The sequence below is a fragment of the Bos javanicus genome, chromosome 1 (genome assembly GCF_032452875.1).
Source record: "Bos javanicus breed banteng chromosome 1, ARS-OSU_banteng_1.0, whole genome shotgun sequence".
NCBI lineage: Eukaryota > Metazoa > Chordata > Mammalia > Artiodactyla > Bovidae > Bos > Bos javanicus.
Window position 1 is genome coordinate 152,099,475 of NC_083868.1, and position 22,852 is coordinate 152,122,326.

The 22,852-nt window shown below is 37.4% G+C and overlaps 1 protein-coding gene across 3 annotated transcripts in view; it reads left to right on the forward strand.

The window, feature by feature from the left end:
* The window catches only part of CAPN7 (calpain 7), a 51,370-nt gene that overhangs the window by 12,353 nt on the left and 16,165 nt on the right, over positions 1-22,852 (forward strand). For all 3 annotated transcript variants that reach the window (XM_061424887.1, XM_061424903.1, XM_061424896.1), the window contains exons 4-12: positions 831-898; positions 4,159-4,359; positions 6,130-6,216; positions 10,705-10,831; positions 11,613-11,698; positions 12,935-13,028; positions 14,721-14,867; positions 16,179-16,285; positions 17,012-17,132. In XM_061424887.1, the coding sequence (XP_061280871.1) occupies positions 831-898; positions 4,159-4,359; positions 6,130-6,216; positions 10,705-10,831; positions 11,613-11,698; positions 12,935-13,028; positions 14,721-14,867; positions 16,179-16,285; positions 17,012-17,132 (1,038 nt within the window). The remainder of the gene's footprint in view (positions 1-830; positions 899-4,158; positions 4,360-6,129; positions 6,217-10,704; positions 10,832-11,612; positions 11,699-12,934; positions 13,029-14,720; positions 14,868-16,178; positions 16,286-17,011; positions 17,133-22,852) is intronic.

Genomic DNA, 22,852 nt, shown 5'->3' on the forward strand with positions numbered 1-22,852 from the left:
AGTTAGTGGCTCTGGAGAGCTGTATTAATTTACAGTGTGGAGTCTGCTGAGTGATTTTTACTGCTCCCTGAGGACAGGCATTCAGCTCTAAGAGTCATCCGGTGCGTAAGAGCGAGCAGTGCACTGATAGGAGGGTGTGGGGCGGTAGAGAGTGGGATTGTCAGTATTGTTCCGAGGCCCGGCTCTTTGTCCCAGGTCTCTTATCCAGAAGAACCATCTAGCCTCACATCTGTAGGTACCTGAGACTGCTGGTAAGTGCTGGGGGTTTGGTTTTAATTCTGAACAGTGCCGCGTTATAATTCGACATCTGCACGCGCAGCAAGGTGATAACCACCGCAGGTCTGGTTACCTTCCATCCCGTGCACTGGCCCCCTTCTCCCATTTTGCCCGTCCCCAGCCCCCTCCCCTTCCCCTCTGGAATCCACTAATGTGTTCTCTGTGTCTGCATTTGGTTTATTTTGTTTATCTGTTTTGCTTTTAGACTCCACGTATAAGTGGAGTTCTGAGGTCTTCTCCTGACCTGTTTCAATTGGTGCGGTAACCCTGCTCTGCCGGGGCTCCTGCCGCCCAGCCTTCTGCCACACCGAGATTTTTCAGTTGTGTCCCACTTACCACCGTCCACATTAAGTGGTCCTAGGGTTTACCTCAGTGATGAGTTTCAACACAATTTTAAGTGATACCTTTAAGGATAAAAATAAAGTGTCTTGGTTTATTCTCATAATTTTTAGAAGTATAATGTGCATTGTAAAATTTTTTTCTTGCTTAGAAATATCATGGATCAAGCAGATTAATAATTATGCTTCAGAATGTCTGTCTCTCTTTTTCTTAAGTCTTATGAAACTGCTGATAAAACTCTGCAAAATAAGCTGAAGCAGCTGGCTCGGCAGGCACTAGACAGGTGAGTTTGGCTCCTCAGCTTTGGTCCCCTCAGCATATGGTGTAACTTCAGTGTGACGCGGAGCTCACGGTAACAGACCTGACATCCAGAGCAAGTCTGCCTTCTTTCTGTGCGTGAATTTGCTCCTCCCTAGTTTCCCTGCTGCTTTTTTCCCTATGTCATTTTGGCTCATTGGATGGTAAATTCCTTAGGGGAACAGAGAGCTAATTCATCGCTGTGTCCTCATCCCTGCTCTAAACTCAGAAAGTAACAAATCAGTCAAGAAGTGTTTCTCTTAGTTTTTGCTGTGTCTAAAAACGGTTATGGTATTTAAAATGGAAGACTTCCCTTGTGTTGTATAATATGAAACTTCTGAAGAGAAAGCTTGAAGAGAGCCTTCCAGAGCCACTACTAGAAATGGTAACGTTGAGAATGAGCCAGTCATTCACATACCCCACATCATACATGCGTGAAGCTCCCTTAACTCTTTGCTGGAATGTCAGCTTTTCACTAAGGCCTGTGCTCACCATTCTGTTTAAAATTGAAATCTCCTCTGGCTCTTCCATCCTGTTTGCTCTGTTGTAATATTCTTTCCCGTAACTCTTTACTGTTTTCTAAGGTATATAAAATTGATCAGTTTATCATATTTGTTATCAGTGTGTGTGTCTTTTCTAAGCCCCGCCCTCCAAATATAAGCTCCATGAGGACAGAGAATTTTGTCTTTGTCCATTGCTGTAACCAAGCACCTAGCAGAGTGCCAGACATCCAGTATGTGCTCAGTAGATATTTATTGAGATGAGTATATTTGCACAAAGAGAATTGTACCTCTTATACAGACAAAGCATTATAGACAAAGGAAAAGAGTGGAATGGCATTTGCCGGGGTCGAGCCCCGGCTGATCCAGGGTATTCGAAGGGGAGACGGCTTAGGCGACTATTTACATATTCATCAAAGATATAAAGAGTAATAGAATGAGGATAGCTCAGTAGGAAAATTCAATGGAGAAAAGAGGCTGAGTAGCTTGGTTTACGCGGGAGACCAATAAAACTTCAAGACAAGAAGCTTGCACCACTTACGTAGGCCGCAGGCGTCCTCCCATTCTCCCGAAGGAGGGGAGACGCTGAGGCCTTCCCGGTCGGATCTTAGAAGCCCAGGCATGATTAGTAAGCATGGCGGGTTCCGCGCTCCAGATGGAAACTCAGCCAGAGTGAGAGAGAGAGCGACATGGGGAGACCAGTATTTCGAGAAACTGATCCCAATTCTTTATTTTCCAGAGTCTGTTTTTATACACTGAGATGTTATACAAAAGTCACGCGGGGACAGCAGTCCTGACTTTTATTAAAGTCAGGTGCTTCACACAAATGTATACAGAGGTCTTAGGAGTGTTACATCATCTTCTGGCCAGGGGGGCCTGCTGACAATTTATGACCCTCCTTGTGACAGTGGTCAGTCAACCAGGACACTTTTTTCTCCAAGGGTGATTATTCTTAAAACAGACGCCACCCAAATAAAGTTACATTCGTATAGGGTGAGGGTGTAGTGGGTTTTAGGAAAGAATTTACTTAGCTTAAGGTCTAACATGATTAATATCAAAGGTTAATACTTATTTCTTCTATATATTCATTAATGTATGTAAGGGCAGGGGATGTGAAGACCTAGCAGTAAACATTGGCTCAACAAATGAAAAACCCTTCACCAATACAATTTCTAATTAGCCCATTATACTTATACTAATAGTTTTCTAACTTCTCTAAAGAACCTGTTTTTTAGAAGGTTTAAAGCATCTCGTGCCTCTCACAGTTGGGAGGCTGTGAGCAATCACATGTGGCTGGACAAGCCTGTCAGGCAGGCTAGAGAACCTTCAGAGGAGTTTGTAGGTTAAAACACTCTTGTCACACCCAGAAGTTTTTATTAACTGGAGCTCTAAGTTAACTCCTTCTCCGAAAGAGTTGGTGGGGGACAGCCCCCAGTAAAGTCAGAGGTGTAGGTGAGAGCACAAAGTAGTAAAGTAGGCAGGCTCTGGTTATGGGGGTAGATGCTCGAGGATTTCCAGGGGGACTCCTGAGGCTCAATCCCGCCTTTGCGTATGTCGAGCCTCCTTCCTCATGACCTTTGCCAGGGGCGGAGTACCTCACTCTGGCCCCCAACAGCATTCATAGTTACAGCATGAATTAGTACAGTATCTCCTTCTGAGGCTCAGACTAGGGAGCTGTGCTTCCCCCAGCCCTTCTTTTGCTTTGAGATATAGGGGTCACCCCTCCTTTTCATTACTGTCATCTAGCATCATTTGTTTCTCCAAATTCATGAAGCTGTGGGCACTTGACATACCATTAGCTTCTCCCTTTGATGTCTGTCACCAGTCAGAATCAGGGATGGCCCCTGCTCCCTGTGTGGGTAATTCATCTCGTATTCTCTGGGTGCGCCCTCAGCACAGGGACATGGGTCAGTCACAAACGCTTCCTGTGAGGATTAGTTGAGAAGAATGGATACACTCTAGGGAGAAGATAGCATGACATTTTTATCTGTATACAGTTTCAGAGTGTTAACAAGACAGCGAAATCGCATATAAGGACCTCAGATTAAAAATTTCTGTCTTTTAGCTTATTAGTTCTTTGACAGGACAAAGTCCAAAAGCCCTTAAATGCCAAGTGAGGTCTTCCGTGATCCAGTCCCTGCCCCTGGCCTCGTTTCCTCGCTTGTGCACTGTTCACAGGGGCTCCCTATGTTCTTTTGAAATCACTGTAACTCCCTCCACTGTTTCACAGATCTGCGCATTTGCTCATGCTCTTCTCTCTACTTAGAACCTTCCTAGCTCCCCAGGTCAACTCAGAGTTCAATGCTGAGTGCAGCTCAAATGTCAGTTTGAAAAAACACTCCCTGACTTGCCCTCTTCCTATCATTAAGTTAGTAACTTCTGCTGTGCATTCACCTGCGTGGAATGCTTCCAGCCTCACATCCCACTTCTGATGCAACTGTCTTTCCCTGCAAACCTAGGAGTACCTTGAGAGTAGGGATTGTTCTATACATTCTTATATACCCCTTACCTTTCATAGGCTCTGATAATGCTCTAAGTGCTAAATTAGTGTTGCCAATAAAATGTTTGCAAAAATATCTTACCTCTGAGAGTAGCTTAAGTAGTGAACTATTGACTAGAATGTAAGAATTTTAGATGGTAATTTTACCTTAGGGATGCTTGACTGTTCTCAAAGTAAATACTGTGTTCTGAAGAGCTTAAATGTGAGGAGAAAAACTAGAATGGTATTTTTGTACCTCTATTATAGAGCAGAAGCATTGAGCGAGCCTTTAACGAAGCAGTCATGCAAAATCAAGGCAACAAATACAAAGCCAAAGCCACCTCCAACAAGAACACACTTTCCACTAGGAACTAATCCCTTCCTTGAAAGACCTCAGCCGTTTATAAGTCCTCAGTCATGTGACGCACAGGGACAGAGATACACAGCAGAAGAAATAGAAGTTCTCAGGTAAATCGGTTTATGATTTGTTGTAATGAACAATTTTGTTAACATCAGTGCAGATAACGTTATGCTTGTTAGGTTTGATGAGTCATACATCTTTGTTGTAATGTGTCACGCCATTATCATGTAATTATAAACTGTCACACAGTCACAACTTGAAATGTTTGAAATTTGTTCTTAATATATTTTGGTATTCGCATTTCCTCTAGATGTATTTTTTTTTCTGAAAATCTTAACACTCTTCAAAGCGTTGAATAATTTTCAACATTAATTGAATGTTGTTGAATAATTTTCAACATTCAGTATTCAACCAAGTGTTGAATAATTTTAGGGGCAGAGTAGAACTGTGGCAGCCCTTTCATCACCTCTGCAGCCTTGTGACCAGAGCCCTAATTGCTACCTTGAAACAGCAGTCTAGGCCGGTCAGCAAAGGGCAGCCATAAGCTTTGAATACCGTTGTATATTTCTTAAAAGCGTTGCAAAAAAGAAAGCAAAAAGAGCCAGGATATGTGACAGAGACCTCATTGCAGAGCCAAAACTATATAGTGTCTGGCCCTTTACAGAAAAAGTTTGCCAACCCCTGGGCTGGGAAGCCAACTCAGTGTCTGGAAGCAGCTCCAGGGGATATTAAAAATGCAAAAGAACAAGATTGTGGAAACCTTTGATCGCATCCTGAGCCAGTGCGGCTGCTCCTCACCTGGGCTCTGAACGTCACCCAGCTTAGAGCTGCGTGTGTTGTCAAGTTGCTCTTTCTGTTAGTCTCCTGTAGTTGTGCTGGAACGGTTCCTTCCTCTGTAGCAGCCACCTGAGGGCATTTTTCTCTTTTCCTGCTGAAGTTTCAGTTCCTCTCCTAGAAAAAATGGTGCTATCTGCCTAGAAAAAATTGCTTTTGAAACTGCACAACACAAAGCGGGACAAAAAGAGACACAAGCTAATACCTGTCCAGCACTGTGGCTACTCAGCGTCCACGTGCTCCCTTCTACACGTTTGAAATCCCACACTACTACAGAACAGCTCTGAGTTTGTACCTAACAGGACGCAGCTGTCCTCCATACAAGTGAAAAGCTCTCCCCATCTCAAGATGAGGATACACACAAATGTTATTCATGTGTTAACTAGCCCTCAAATTCAGTCATAGTCCCACTGTATATTCTTACCTGGAGGCTAAATTGTGAAGTTACTCTGCCACTCCTCCTAAATAAAATGCGGGGAAGGGACAGAAGGAAATAGCTAATATGTACAAATAAACATGTGACAGAAAATAGGAAGAGAATATACAAAGCTGCCACAAGCCACATTTCTTAAATTTGTCAAGAGGCCGTAACTGATACATGTGCCTCTTTCTTTGTCACTACCCATTCCTTAGTCTCATAACCAGAACATATAAAGAATTTATATCCAAGAATCCTTTGAATCCTCAAATAACCAAGTAACTAGGCAATTGCTTGCTTTCTTTAGGCTGAGGATGCAACTCGCTTTGTGTCCTGGGGACAATTTCATTGCCTCTGGTGTAAGCCTGTTTTGAAACAGTTGTTTTGTTGTAAAGGATGGTAGTCTCAAAAGAATAACGTTGGAATTAAATTGGATTAATTGTTTTTTGGTATTCCACTATTTCATGAAAATTTTGCTCAAATAAAGTTAACATTACATGAAATTATCAGTTTAATTTTATTACAATACCATACCTTGTCACTTAAATTTTAAGGAGTTTAAATAAAATTGGTGATTAAGGTTGACTTGACATTTACTTTAGATTTTTTTCTTATTTTTTAATAGGACAACATCAAAAATAAATGGTATTGAATATGTTCCTTTCATGAGCATTGATCTGAGGGAACGTTTTGCTTATCCAATGCCTTTCTGGTAAGTAAGCACTATTGCAGTTCTTGCTTTCAAAATTGTTTTAATTTTTCAGTACTTTTGCCATCTGCTTAAGTCCAATTAAATCCATAGCCTTAAAATTAAAATTTGTAATAAAAATTCTGATTGGAAAAGAGACAAGGCTGAGGGAAGGAGGTGGGACCACATGGCAAGAGTGCCTCTGCCCTTTTCCTGGTGACAGGACTTGTGGGTCTTCTTTAGGCTGAGGTTATGCTCATAGTGTCTAACATGGATCCCAGTACAAGAGAAGGAAGCAGTGAGTAAATATTCATCTAATTTGTGACAGAATTGCAAGTCAGCCAAGGCATTGAATGCAAGGTGAAGAGAAATGACAGGCTTGTTGTTCACAAGAAGATCCAGTTCAGAAACAGGGTTCATTATGAAGGTGTTAGCATAGCCTTCCAGGACAGTGGCAGCTTATGTCAGGAACCTTAAAATCATTGTTTCAGGACTCCCAGGTTCTAGTCATCCTAAGGAAATTAAAATTGGGCCAAAGATGTCTATCATAAGAGCGCTTATCAGAGTGTTTGTTACAGCAAAAAATTATTAAAACCAACTTGGTATCCAGTAATAGCAGAACAATGGCGTGTTCATATTATTCTGTTACATATTATGTTATCCGCAAAAAAATAACCCTTTGAAAAATATAGGGGAAATGTTTGTAATATAAAAATTTTAAAAGATGGAAAATTATAAATATATAATATCCAAATTTTATTTTTTTCATGTATTTATAGATATATAGAATGAAATGATGTAAAGTGATAGGTCAAAATGTTTACAGTGGTTATCTCTAAGCAGCAAAATTAAGTGATTTACTTTTTAAAACACTTTTATTTTTTGAAATTTCTGCCATTAGCCTATTTATTATCGGAAAGCATCAGGGAATTGAATGCTTATTGTGTGCAGAATACATAAAGACTATAAAAACAGAAGACCTGCTCTCACACTTCTAGTGTTTGTCGTTCTTGGATGGGCAGAAGGTAGACATCTCAAGGCCAGTAAGTTACCAGCATAAGGTTTCACTCAGGCACCTGCACCTATGTGATGCCAGTGGTTGATCTGGATCTAGGGAATGCTTGTATCCAAGACGCTTATAGCCCTAACATTAAGGGCACAGATTCCAGGCCCATGCTGTCCAGCGGCATATCCTCTGGGACACCATGCAAGCTTTGTAATCTGCTTCAGACTTTAATAATAGCATCTACCTTCTGGTGTTACTGTGATGATTAAATGAGTTAATAAAATGTAAAGCACTTACAGTGGTGCTTGTTCTGTAGAAAGCACTTTGTAATAAGAATAAACTGTTAGGAAATAACTATCTTGCTGAATACTAAATTATATAATTTAGCTGTACATTTCAAATACTTTAAAAATGTTTGACCAGTGATTTCACTTCAAGAAACCAATTTTAAAAAGTATTTACAGATCTAGTCAAAGATTTATATAAAAAAATAGTTAGCAATATTATTCTACTTATGAAGATGTGAATCAGTTATTCTAGGATGCTCTTAAATGGTAATATCCAAGTAGAGTACAAACTTGTAGCTCCAATCTTTGTGTAACAGATGAAGATAAATCATGTTTTTAGTGCTCATACAACAGAATGTCCCTAGAAAGAATTGTATACACTCATGAACAATCAAGTTTTCAAGAAATTAAGTAACACGGGAAAATGCTTACACTGTAATTAAAAATATAACTGTCTTATAACTATCAAAACATTATAACTGTCTTACAACAGTTATTAAAATGTAACTTCCCTAATTACCTGGAAAATCCCATGGATGGAGAATCCTGGTAGGCTACAGTCCATGGGGTTGCAAAGAGTCAGACACAAGTGAGCGACTTCACTGGCAGAGCTGGGGTTTTACGTTGTGTGTGACCCCTTGCTCTCTGCTTGTCCTGCACATGGGATCCTGGGCTCCATGAGGACAGAAAGCATCTCCCTACACGGTGTCCCACGAGGCAGTGCTCAGTGAATGCTTACCAAGGTAGTTAAATTTTAAGAAAAATCAAGTAAAATTAAATGCTCTAACTGGCAAGATTTTTCCTTTCTTGTTTTCTGGATTATTTCACAGAATAATCAGAAGAAATAGTAACAGTAAACATTTTAAAATTCAAAGATAGCAGACTGATGGCAAAAAAGCTCCCCAGTGTATGAATCTTTGGTTAGAAAAATTCAGTTCAGTTCAGTTCAGTCGCTCATTCATGTCCGACTCTTTGCAACCCTGTGAACCACAGCACGCCAGGCCTCCCTGTCCATCACCAACTCCCAGAGTCCAGCCAAACCCATGTCCATTGAGTTGGTGATGCCATCCAACCATCTCATCCTCTGTCGTCCACTTCTCCTCCTGCCCCTCAATCTTTCCCAGCATCAGGGTCTTTTCCAATGAGTCAGCTCTTCACATCAGGTGGCCAAAGTATTGGGAGTTTCAGCTTCAACATCAGTCCCTCCAATAAACACCCAGGACTGATCTCCTTTAGGATGGACTGATTGGGTCTCTTTGCAGTCCAAGGGACTCTCAGGAGTCTTCTCCAACACCACACTTCAAAAACATCAATTCTTTGGCGCCCAGCTTTCTTTATAGGCCAGCTCTCACATCCACATATAACTACTGGAAAAACCATAGCCTTGACTAGACGGACCTTTGTTGGCAATGTCTCTGCTTTTTAATATGCTGTCTAGGTTGGTCATAACTTTGCTTCCAAGGAGTAAGTGTCTTTTAATTTCATGGCTACAATCACCATCTGCAGTGATTTTGGAGCCCCCAAAATAAAGTCTAACACTGTTTCCACAGTTTCCCCATCTATTTGCCATGAAGTGATGGGACCAGATGCCATGATCTTAGTTTTTTGAATGTTGAGCTTTATCTAATCTTTTTTAGAAAGATTGGATGACTAATTTTTTTTTTCTTTTCTGGCCATGTATTATAAATTATAAAGTATTCTAAATATTTCAAAGTTGTAAGAAAAATTTAGTAATTCAGTGGTGACTTTTGAGAGAACAAGTGTTAAGGAGTCTTGGATTTACTGAATTTGGTTCATATTGGTAGGTTAATAATATTGAGTAATTAGATTATAGATTTGAGTCAGCCTTATTTTTTCTCCTCAAACTTTTGTGATGGCTGTTCTTAGATTCTTCTAAATTCGTTCAGCTCACTGCATGTTAGCAGTCAGGTCCTGATTCTATACAGGTACAAAGTGCTGCCTAGAATGCTAGTGGTTCTGTGCGACATATGAGGTGATCACCAAAAAAGTTTGAGAAGTGTTATATACCGTATTATGCTCTAAGAGATTTCCAGCAAATACTGGCTTATTAAAGGTTTAGAGGTGTCCTTCCAATGGAAAAAAAAGAAAAAATACTTCAGGAGTTTTCAGATCACACATCACCACAAAACCCTCTTGTTCCTAATGTCTGTCAACATTGTGTTTTTAAAAACACATATTTTTTTCAGGTTATGTATCATTCACCTTATATCATCCTATAAATCTTTCAAAACCAGATTTATTGCCCTTGCTCTAGAAGCACTTTGAAGAATGGCAGACTTAAACTTTTGTGCCGTACATTAATTATAGAGAAATACTTCACGTGTATTCCCTACACATTTTGAGTAGAGAGTAACGGATAAGATGCTGGATTTGGCACCAAAGACCTGGAATCAGATACCCTTTCTTCTGTGTCTTAGCTCAGCAGTGCCACAGATTATTTGATCACTTAAAACTTTTTCTAAAAAGTTTGCTCTAATAGAATTGTTTTGAAGATCAAATGAATAAAATATGTACAATATTTTGTGTGATGCCTAGCACATGTTTGGTGTGTGGGTACATGCTCAGTCGTGTCTGACTCTTTGTAATCCCCATGGATTGTAGCCTGCCAGGCCCCTCTGTCCATGAAATGCTCCGGGCAGGAATACTGGAGTGGGTTGCCATTTCCTACTCCAGGAGATATTCTTTACCCAGGGATCAAACCCGCATCTCTTGCATCTCCTGCGCTGGCAGGCAGATTCTTTACCACTGTTGCCACCTCTGCGTTACTCAGTAACTAGGTATTCTCATTATTAGTCCTGCAGAGATGAGTTTGTCAAGAATCAACATAAAGATCTGTAGCTTCCTTGCTTCTTTTGAATGAATCAAATGGCTCCATTTTATTGAAATGGAATTTGAATTTCTTGAATATAACCATGCTAAATTTAACTCTGAAATTACATTCTTAAAATAAATATAAAAGTGTTTAATTGCTCTTCTGTTGTCAGTTATCTGTGCCCTTTTTTTAAATTGAGGTGGTAATCAGGTTGGATTCAAGATCAAATGTAAAAGGCCAAATTTGACCAGAGAGTGTTTTTAGAATTCGCTATATAGCTGTGATCACTATACCAAAATAAATTCCCTGGGAAATTTAATCTTGTTTTTAAGTCATTTTTTAAGGTTAATTTTATTATTATTATTAAATTTTTATCATCACCTCAGTGATAGATGTGGCAAGTTACCATTATCACCTAAACAAAAAGCTACATTTTCTAAGTGGGTACGACCGGAAGACCTCACCAACAACCCTACGATGATTTATACAGTGTCTAGTTTCAGCATAAAGCAGGTAAACATATATTTTGTATAACTTTACATGAAAAGCTAACATTTTAAAGTTATTTGAATATACATTTGCCTCTTTTTTTTAGATTTTTATTTATTCATATGCATTAGTATGATTGGAGAAATTATTCGTCTCGCATTTGACTTAGACATACTGAGATGTAATAACTCTTGAACAGTTAAATAGATTTTTGTGCACTCTATTGATATATGCTTGCAGATAAGAATAATTGAGAATCGGAATTTTATATTTGATGAGAGAATAAATAGAGCAGATAGAAAGGTATTGGGCTTATTTAAAACACTTCAGTGGCAGAACAACTCTATGACTTGATTGTAAACTTTATTAATGACATATTAGCCCTGCAGTCATAGATTTTTTTCACATTAGTATGAAAATAATGCTCCTGAAATACCGTGATTCAAATTTTTTGATGTGTGTATTGATTTTAATTTGTCATATTGTAATTAACCAACTTTTAAAAAATGCTTGTAATTTTTTGTCATTAAAAAATGTAATTCAATTGAGTTTGCTTTTATTCATGTAAGAATACATCATGCAAATTTAATTATTCTAAAGTAATTTAATTGAAATACTTGTTTTTCCTGGGATTTGTACAAACAAAGTATGTGTTAGTTGGCACTATGGCATTTCTATTTATTATTTTCCTATTCAAGCAGCAGTCAAGATATTGTATAAAAAGGCTCTAGATGGAATGCTTAAATACTGTGGTAATGTTGAAATTGCATGAGTAAATGAATGTAGTAATAATTTTTATTAACAGACAATAGTATCAGATTGTTCTTTTGTGGCATCACTGGCCATCAGTGCAGCTTATGAAAGACGATTTAATAAGAAGTTGATTACCAGGTAAGATTTTATATTTGTCCCTTTAGCCCTTTTCATGGAATCTTACTTGGAAATAGAAGCTTAGGCTTTGTCTGCACAGAAAAGGCATATCACTTAGAACTGTTACGGCCTTTGAGTGTCAAGCAGATGGTTTGTGAATGTGGAAGGATTTGCTAAGACAATCTAAGAACATATGCACATATAGTTAGAATAATATAAATGAAATAAATGAGATTGGTCAAATTAAAATCATATCATATTTATAATTTGACTGTACTATATAGTAGCCACAATTCTCATGTGGATATTACACTCTTGAAATGAGCTAGTGAATATGGATAGGCTATAAGTGTAAAATGGATAAGATTTTGAAAACAACACACACAAAAAATATCTATTGGAAAATGTCTCAAAGTTTTATATCATTTATTGAGATAATGTTTTTAATGGGTTAAATAAGACATTAATATAAAACATAATATATATAATACAGCATTATATAGGTCTGTAATATAGTATAACATAATATATGTAATATTTTTGTTGGCTAGAACAATGTACTGAAATGTTACCATGAAATCCTTTTTCTTTCAATTTTTGGAAGTTTTATTAGCTTAAAATTATTCATTATAAAAATTAAGCATTATAATTTTTTTGTACAGCTTTTCCTGAGTTTTTGTTAAGTCCTGAAAGAACAAAGGTAAATAGATACAGACCTCAGTTTCAAGTCATTTGCCATCTTGGATAAACAAAGCTTGTAAATAAATCCTATGCAGTTTGAGAAAGAAAATTGATACTGATAGTTTCTGCGAGTATCTTACTAGATACTTTTGTTGCTCTATCAGCACTCTGCTAACTTTATGTCAGAGTTACAGTTTCCTTAGTTGTGGTTAACTGAAATGGTCTCTTTATGTTTTAGAGCCAATAGTAGATTATTTTAACTAGTTTAAAATATATCCACTTACTAGAAAATTTATTGGAGGATATAATTAAAAATGAGCATTTTTAAGAATATTATGAAATGTATGCCCTATTGTATGATCTCATAAGACACTGTCTTCATTTATTTATATTAAATAAAAACTTTGAGATGAAATTCTTTTTCCATTACAGGTCTATTATAGACAAATATTCTTACATTTATTTTTGTAAAATTACTAAGACAATAGCATATGTCTAAATAAAATTAATATTCTGCTTAGTAGTTTATATTGAATATTAACGTTGGTATTTCACCATTTCTTTCCCTTACTAAAGCATAATTTATCCTCAGAATAAGGATGGTGAGCCAGAGTACAATCCTTGTGGAAAGTATATGGTAAAACTTCACCTCAATGGTGTGCCCAGAAAGGTGAATAACGTTTCTCTCCATATCAACCCCTTCTTTCTTCCCTACCTTTGAATCTTAAGTAGAGTCATTAAGAAATGTTATTTATGTAAACATTTAAAAAGTCAGTTTAGTTGATTTTGACTCTGTGATATTATACATATTACTACCAATAACATCATCAATAATAATTAAAAATAAAAAATCATGGCAAGCATAAAGTCTTTTAAAAATGAGTTTGGGAAAATTTATAGAAAGCTCCAAGAAGTAGCATTGAGCTAATGTTTGCTTATCCTTAAAATGAATTTTAATCTGGTGGTCATTTATTACCTTTTTGATTAAAAAGATATCAGACACACTAAGTCCATTAGAATAATTTATGTGTGTAAATCGAGGTGTAAGACACCTTTAATATTGTTTTCCTTTGTGAAATATATACATAGTTTTAAATTGCAAATCTTTCTCTTAAGGATTCCGAACGATGTTGTAAGGGCCTTGCATTGTTAGGATTCTCTAGCTCCTGTCAGCTCATTAAGTCCAGGGATCAACATTAGTATTGCTTGGGAATTTGCTAGGCTTCCCAGGTGGTGCTGGTGGTAAACAACTCGCCTGCCAATGTAGGAGACGTAAGAGACATGGGTTTGACTACCTGGGTCGGGAAGACCCATGGAGGAGGGCATGGCAACCCACTCCAGTATTTTTGCCTGAAGAGTCCCATGGACAGAGGACATTGCAAATAATTGGACACGACTGAAGTGACTTAGCATTCATGCACATAGGAATTTGTTAGAATTTCTGAACTTGGGCCTCATCCTGGACCTGCTGAATCAGAATACACATTTAAACAAGATTCCACACTGATTCTAGTGTGGGAAGCTTAGAAGTTACTCTCTAGTTGAATAAGAATCAAACTTTGGGGTGCACAGAATCATTTGGAGTGCTTGTTAAGAAAGATTCCTGGCTCCACCCCCAAAGCATCTGATTCAGTAGGTCTGCAGAAGGGCCAGAATTTGCATATCTAACAGGTTTCTAGGTGATGGTGGTGATGTTGTCTGAGAACAACCTTTCAGAATGATTGCTCTAGTTAATTTCTTAAGGACTAAACAGAATTATTGAGAATGGTTTTCCTGAACTATAATTTGTAAATAATCTCTGGTTTAAAGAATCTTTCAAAATGCAGTTGCATAGTTTCTCTATTAATAAATCAAAATTCTTTTTATTCTCTTGTTTCCCAAATCACTCTATAATGTGAATTAGAGGCTGCATGTTTTTGGTGATTATTTCTCTGCTTCTATATTATTTAAATGTATTATTTAGTCATAATGTTTTACTACTAAGTATAGCATGAATCTTTTTGCAGATTTAGGGTACTGTTGTTATTTCCCTTAGTAGTGAGAGGTCCTTTTGTAAATCATTTTAGATATAAAGTACATTTCTAGAATCCCTAATAATTTTGTTGGTAGATCCATAACATTTTCCAACCAATTGGCTCCAGGTTAATACCTGAGAGGAAGATTAAGTTGTAAACCTTAAGAAAGGCATCACAAAACATTTTATAATTGATCAGTTTCCAGAAATATGAAACTACCATTAACTTAGTAATTGACATAGCATGCCTTTTATTTTATTCAGTATAAGAGGTGTGGAAGTTTTTTGATAGAAAAGATTTTAAGATATTTTGTACCACCCAAAGAAGTTAATGTTCTCTTTCTCCAGGTGATAATTGATGACCAGTTACCTGTTGATCACAAAGGAGAATTGCTCTGTTCCTATTCTAACAACAAAAGTGAATTATGGGTTTCTCTCATAGAAAAGGCATACATGAAAGTCATGGGAGGATATGATTTCCCAGGATCCAATTCAGTGAGTAATAAGATGATCCAGACACAGGCTTATGCTACCTAATACGATTATTCTAAGTTTGAAAGATTGTAGATGATGTATTTGGTTTAAATGAAAACATTATCAGCCCCTGAAAAATATTGACCAGCCAGTTGTTATGGGAGTACATGTTTTCTTTTGTAAGATTATTTGCACGTTGTGTAGATTTAGTATTCAGGAAAGCCTGAAGTGTATGTGTCTACTGTTCTGGTGGGATACAGGGCCAAATAAATGTAGTGTACCTTTCCAAAGAACCTCTCAAATCAAAGGGATGGTTCATATTGTCATCCTTCTGTGGTTTTTTTTTTAATATATAAATTCAGGCTCAAGGACTTTGGGGTTAGTTTTTCCCAACCTTAACACAACTTTATCTGTAAAATCAAGGTATCTGCCAGTGTCCTTTAGTTGTCAACTACAGCCTTACGCCAGAAATTCTTCAGACTAGCATGACTTTAAATTATAACACTGATGAGCCTGTGGCCTTAGAAAAGGTGTTTACCCTTTCTTAGCTTCTTTGCTTGTCTGTAACATGAGGATAATACCCACCTCTCAAGAACTATAAAGATTAAATGAAGTAATATATGCAAATCACCTATTACTCAGTCCTGGTTAGTATCCTAGCCCAGTGCCTGGCCTCCTTCATCCTGCTGCTGCTTATAATGCTAATCAAAGAATATATAGGTCATAGTTAAAGGTAGAAGGATGTTAACAAATTTCTTCCCAGCCTCCATGTTCAGTTTCTCTGTCCTTCAAATATTTTTAGTTTAGCTTTCTCATCCATTGCCTGTTGATTTACCGAGTCAACTGTCATCATCATCATCAAAGCAGTTTTTCCTATTAAATGTTTTGAGTTTTCATCAGATATATCAGTAAATGTATTCTGGAAAAGCAGCAGAGAATGTGAGGAAAAGACAGGCTTGTGCTTAAATCCAGAAGGGAATTTGAGTTAAGTAAGAGGTTTATTTTTCTGAAGAAGGAAAATGCAACCCACCCAATAATAAAAGATTTATTATCCCTGGAGAGGGAAATAGCAACCCACTCCAGTATTTTTGCCTGGAAAATCCCGTGGACCGAGGAGCCTGGCGGGCTACAGTCCGTAGGGTCGCAAAGAGTCGGACACGGCTGAGCATACGCATACAAGAGATTGATACGGATAGAAAACAATTTACTACCTTCTGATTTATTCCTATCAGAGTCATCATATCAGATCAGTGAGATTTAATAGCGTACCCTGGGGACTTATTTAGGAGCTTGAAAACCACAGTGACAGTCCTAACTGGGTTTATGTTGCAGAACATTGATCTTCATGCCCTGACTGGGTGGATACCAGAAAGGATCGCCATGCATTCAGACAGCCAGACTTTCAGCAAGGATAATTCTTTCCGAATGCTTTACCAAAGGTAAACACTTCTCTCTCTCTCTTTTGTACTAAAAGAGGCCATTTAAGCGCTTCATGTCTTGTTGAGAATGGATACTGCAGAGGCTGTCATTCTCAGTTATTAGGGAAGTTGTGTTTTTAAAATACTCACTTGATGCACTCGCTCCAGCCAGCCCTCAGAGACACTTGCAATTAATCCAGATGGTAGATAATCCAAAACATTTGGATAAAGGAATATTGGAAAGACTATTTTGTACTTCCTGAGTACTTACCAATTTGAGGGAAGGTGGGAAAAGAGGAGGGTGAGAACATAAAGATAGCTTACGCCTTAAATGGATCATCCATGTGAAGAGCTGGAAAACTGTCTGTACAGTAATACACATTCAGTCTTGAAACCAGAAAGCTCAGTGATTTGACGAAGAAAATTATACAGTTTTGGGAGAAATGCATTTGGTATTTTCCATCTTCACCTTTATTTGTAAATCATTTGAAAATTTAGCATTTATTTTTCTTCATTGATAGGTTTCTGAGAATTAGTTTGTCTAAAACTGGGAGGGAAAAGAAATAAATGTGATAGTTTTTTCTGATTTGCTGTAAAATAAAAATGTACTTCTCTGGTGGGTGTTGAAAATAGCCTGTTTTAGAAAAGATTTCCACTTGGTGGAAATTTTGATGTAAAGGAAAGATGGTGTAATCTGAGGTACGGATGTGTTTACCTTTGGTTGTTGATCTGTTGGGTCCATTCCAGATTTCACAAAGGAGACGTCCTCATTACTGCATCCACTGGAGTGATGACCGAGGCTGAAGGCGAGAAGTGGGGCCTGGTCCCCACACACGCGTACGCTGTGCTGGACATCAGAGAATTCAAGGTTCCGCCTCACGTTTCATTTCCCTTGCTTTTCTTGTTTGCTAGTAAGACATCGCAAGCATTCCAAATAACATATGAGCTTTTTAAATACTGATAAGTCAAGATTTAGACCAAGTTTGAAAACCGTTCTACCTGTTACATTAAACAACTTGACCTCTCCCATTGGAGGTGATGAATTAAAAGGTGGGAAATGTAAAGACCGTGGCAGTGGCAGTACAGATATTGACAATGCAACAGGAACGTTGTGTGCCTCTTTTTTTTTTCCATAAAAGTAGTAGGGTTGAGGTGAACACACGTCCCTCGAGGCTCTGGGCTGTCTGTTGGGTTTGGGGCTCAGTCACAGTGTCAGACTGTAGAGCCTTCAGTGAATACTTGTGCCCAGATGAAAAATAAGAGGATACCTATGAATAAGAAGCATGCCAGTGGGTTTGCACATGTTTTTCTAGCAGCCCTTGCACAGTGAGGCCTTTTTCAGGCCCTTTCTCTGTGTTCTGATATTGGCACAGTGACTTTTATTTTTTCTCGTGTTATTGGTTCGTTTTTTTCACTGAAAAATATGTCTGTACAATGGATTAGAAAATATAAAAATCATTAAGGAAAGAGCTCTCTTTCCCTTACAGTATAGAAACTAAGCTGTTTAGTTACTGAAAAGTTTAACTAGCTGTATATTCCAGTTTTCCTGCTTAAACTTACAGAAAGAAGTAGTGATTAATCACCAAGAACAGGGTACTAACTGTGTATTTAAATTGATTTTCTTATGTGGCACATGGAACTATATGAATTATGAAGGCATATGAATTATGAAGGCAGTAGGGATGTGCTGCAACATTTAAAAATTTATAGTCTTAAAGCCACTATTGTGCCACTAACCATTCTGTATAGAATTTTCTCTCCCTTTAAAAGCAGCATAAAAATTGACTGCATAAAGCAAAAAAATAAAAAAATTTATGTGAATTAAACTGAAATATCTGTGTTTGTTTAGGAATGTATCTTGCCACACAAACCAAGTAAAACATTGAGAGTAACAGTTGCTATTATTTAATAATAATTTTACTGTTAGAATATCCTTTGAGATAGATGTTAATGAATGTATCTGGCAAGAGATTTAAATTTAGACAATGAAATAGTGTGAAAGGAAGCTTGAATGTGAGGAAAATTTCTGTAAAGATACATCATTTACTTCAAGAAATAAGTATTTGTTCTGATTGTTTAGGAGAAACTGGAAAAATAACATATTTAAGAAAAAAACAGGTACCTGTGGTTTGACTTGAAAACAAAGCATTAAAAAACTATTAAATTTCGGTGAAGTAAGCTTCTCAAATAATAGCCTTGTTAAGAATCAGCAGCATTATTCACACAGTATCAGTTTGATGTGTCAGTTATTGTGTAGTGATAAAGGTCGCTTGTATTTTCTGTACTTTAGATCGCGGTGTGATGGCTGTGCAGCCCTGCGTGGGGGACAGCGTGGTGGTGTGATAGTTCTGTACCTCACGGAACAGTCGCCACAGTCACCGTCTGTCCCCATACGAAGCTGTCACAGTGTTATTGACTGTGTTCCCGGCGCTGAACCTGTCATCCCGTTGCCTGTTTGTTTTGCAGCTGCACTTTGTGCCTCTTTATCTGCCTCGCCTGTTTTGCTCACAGCCCCCCACCCCATCCCACTCAGGCGGCCGCCTGTCTTCTTCTGTATCTGTGGATCTGCTTCTGTACTGTTTGCTCATTTGTTCTGTTTTTTAGATTCCACACATAAGTGAAATCATACGGTATTTTTCTTTCTCTCACAGTTTCACGTAGCATAATACCCCCAAGACCCATGACAAATAGCAAGATTTCATTCTTTTTTAATGGCTAACATTTCATTGTATATATGTATACCGGTTTTGTTTTGATTTTTTTTATCCATTCATCCGTCAGTGGACACTTAAGTTGCTTCCATATCTTGGCTCTTGTATATAATGTTGCAGTGAACGTTGGTGGGCAAATGTTTTCCAGATTAGTGTTTTTGTTTTCTATGGACAAATGCCCAGAAGTGAAATTGCTTGATCATATGGCAGTTCTGTTTTTAATTTTTTTGGGGGGTCCCCATACTGTTTTCATAATGCCTACACCCAGTTCACATTCCCACCCAAAGTGCATTTCTTTGCATCCTTGCCAACGTTTGTTATTTGTTGTCTTTTTTACTGTAGCTGTTCTGACAGGTGTAAAGTGATGTCCCATTGTGGGTTTCATTTACATTTTCCTGATTAGTGATGTTGAGTATCTTTTCATATATGTGTTGGCCATCTGTATATCATCTTTGGAAAAAATGAATGTGCAAGTCCTTTGCCTATTTGTTTAATTAGGTTCTATTTTTCTGTTGCTGAGCTGTATGAATTCTTTGTATGTTTTGGATATTATCCCCTCATCAGATAAATTATTTGCAAATATCTTCTCCCATTCAGTAGGTGGCCTTTTCATTTTGTTGATAATTTCCTTCACCTTGCAAAGTTCTGTAGTTTGATGTAACATTGTTTGTTTGTTTTTGCTTTTGTTTGCCTTGCCTGAGGACACAGATACAAAAATACTTCCAAGGACCATACTGCTTATGTCTTCCTCTAGGAGTTTAATGGTTTCAAGACTTACATTTAAGTCTTTAAATCCATTTTGAGATTATTTTTGTATATGGTGTAAGATATGGTTCCCGTTCCTTTTTTTTAACATGTAACTGTCCAGGTTTCCTAACACTATTTATTGAAGAAACTTTTTTTCCCTCTGTGTGTTTCTTCTGGCTCCTTTGTCATAAATTAGTTATAAGTGTGGGTTTATTTCTGGGCTCTGTACGCTCCACTGATACATGTGCCTGTTTTGGGGCCAGTACCATATTGTTTTGATTACTGTAGCTTTGTAGTTCGGTGTGAAATCAGAGAATTGTGAGACTTCATAGCTTTGTTTTTCTTTCTCAAGGTTGTTTCGGCTATTTGGGGTCTTTTGTGTTTCTGTACAAGTTTTAGTTATTTGTTCTAGTTCTGGGGAAATCGTCATTGGTATTTCATCAGGGACTGTAGTGCATCTGTGGATTGCCTTGGGTTGTATGGCACTTTAACAGCATTAACTCTTCGCTCCGTGAGCATGGTACGGCTTTCCGTTTTTTTGTGTCATCTTTAATTTCTTGCCTCGGTGTCTTACAGCTTTCAGAGTGTAGGTCTTTCACTTCCTTGGTTAGTTTTGTTCCTCAGTGTTTTATTATTTTTGTGGCAATTGGAAATGAAGCTGTTTTCTTAATTTCCCTGATCGTTGTTAGTGTATAGAAGCATAACAGATTACTGTATGTTAATCTTGTGTCCTATAGCGCTACCAAATTCATTTAGTAGTTTGATAGTTTTTTGGTGGCATCTTCAGGATTTTCTGTGTATAGTATCATGTCTTGTGCAAACAGTGATAGTTCTGTGTCTTACTTAACAATTTGGATTCCCTTTATTTATTTTGCTTGTCTAATTGCCGTGGCTAGGACTGAATAAAAGTGGCAGGAGTGGACATCTTGTCTTGTTCCTGATCTTAGAGGGGATGTTTTCTGTTTTTCACTGTTGAGAATGAAGTTAGCTATAGGCTTGTCATATACGGCCTTCATTATGTTAAGGTCCCTCTGTACCCGCTTTGTTGAGAGTTTTTATTGTAAACAGATGTTGAATTTTGTTAAAGCTTCTTCTGCCTCTATAGAAATGACCATATGATTTTTATTCTTCAATTTGTTAATAGGGTGTTACCCCTTGTTTGATTTGCAAATGTTGAATCGTCCTTGCATCCATGGGATAAATCCCACTTGATCATGGTGTGTGACCTTTTAATATATTGTTGAGTTGGGTTTGCTAATATTTTGTTGAGGATTTTTGCATCTGATGCTCATCAGTGACACTGCCTATGGTTTTCTTTCCATGTGGTATTTTTAGTTTGGGTATCAAAACTGCTGGTCTTTGAGAATAAGTTTGGAAGCATTCCTTCATTTTCAGCTCTTTGGAATACTTTGAGAAAGATAGATGTTAATTCTTCTTTAAACATTCAATAGAATTCACCCATAAAACTCTCTGGTCCTGGACTTTGTTTGTGGAGAGTTTGTAAATTACTGGTTCAACTTCATCACTGGTCGTTGATTGGTTAGTGTCTTATGTTTCTTCCTGATTCCATCTTGAGAGATTGTACGTTTTTAGGAATTTATCCATTTGTTCCAGGTTGTCCATTTTACGGGTGTATAATTGTTTGTAGTAACTTCTTATGATCATTTGTACTTCTGTGATGTCAGTCGTAACTTCTTTCTTATTTCTTATTTGACTTATTTGGGCTCTCTTTGTTGATTAGTTCAATTAAAATTTGTCAGTTTTGTTTATATTTTCAACAAACCAGGTCTTAGTTTCACTTATCTTTTCTTTCTTTTTTTTCTTTAGTTTCTATTTCATTTATTTCTGCTCTCATCTTTATGATTTCTTTCCTTCTACTAACTTTGGGTTTTGTTTGTTTTTTTCCTACTGCCTTTAGGTATAAAGTTAGGTGTTTGAGATTTTTCTTTATTTCTGAGGAAGTCTTGTATCACTGTAAACTTCCCTTTTAGAATTGCTTTTGCTGCATCTCATAGATTGTGATTGTTGTGTTTCCATTTTTATCTATCTCAAGATATTTTTAAATTTCCTCTTTGACTTCTTCAGTGACCTATTAGTTGTTTAGTTGCAGGTTGCTTAGCTTTTATGTGTTTGTGGTTTTTGCAGTTCTTTCTTGTGGTTGATTTCTAGTCTTAGATTCTTGTGGTCAGAAAAGATGTTTGATGTGGTTTCAGTCTTTTTAAATTTATTGAGACTTGTTTTGAGGCCTGGTGCGTGATTTGTCTTGGAGAATGTTCTATGTGCACTTGAAAAGGATGTGTATGCTGCTGGTCTTGGATGGGATGTTCTGTAGATATCTGTTAAGTCCACTGGGTCTAATGTGCAATATAAGTGGTTTTCTTAATGATGATTTTTCTGCCTAGGTGATTTATCCATTGATACAAGTGGCATGTTACTACCTCCTAGTAATATTGTGTTACTGTTCATTTTTCCCATTATGTCTGTTAATATTTGCTTTATGTATTTGGGTGCTCTTATGTTGAATGCATATGTATTTAAAATTGTATCTTTTTCTTGGATTGATCCATTGTCTCTTGTTATAGTCTTTGTTTTAAACTCTATTTTGTCTGATAACAAAGTATTGCTATCCCAGCTTTCTTTTTGTTTCCATTTACATGGAATACCTTTTTCCATACCCTCACTTGGAATCTGTGTGCCTTTAGATCTGAACTGAGTCTCTGTAGGCAGCATTTATATGGGTCTTGTTTTCTTTATTTTTATTGTTTTATTTTCTTTATCCACTGTATGTCTTCTGATTTAGTCTGTTTACATTTAAAGTAATTATTGATAGGTATTTGTTCATCATTTAGGGTTATTTTTGTAGTTTTTTGGCTCCTTTCTTCTTTTGTTTTCTTTCATTGTGATTGATGACTGTCTTTAGTGTTATGTTTGGATTCCTTCCTTGTCTTTTCTGTGTGTATCTATTAGAGATTTTTGACTTGTGGTTACCATGAGGTTTGTGTGCTGTATGCTGTGCTCAAACACTCAGTCGTGTCTGACTCTTTGTGACCCCACGGACCATAGCCTTCCAGGTTCCTCTGTCCGTGGGATTCTCCTGGCAAGAATACCATAGTGGGGTGCCATTTCCTCC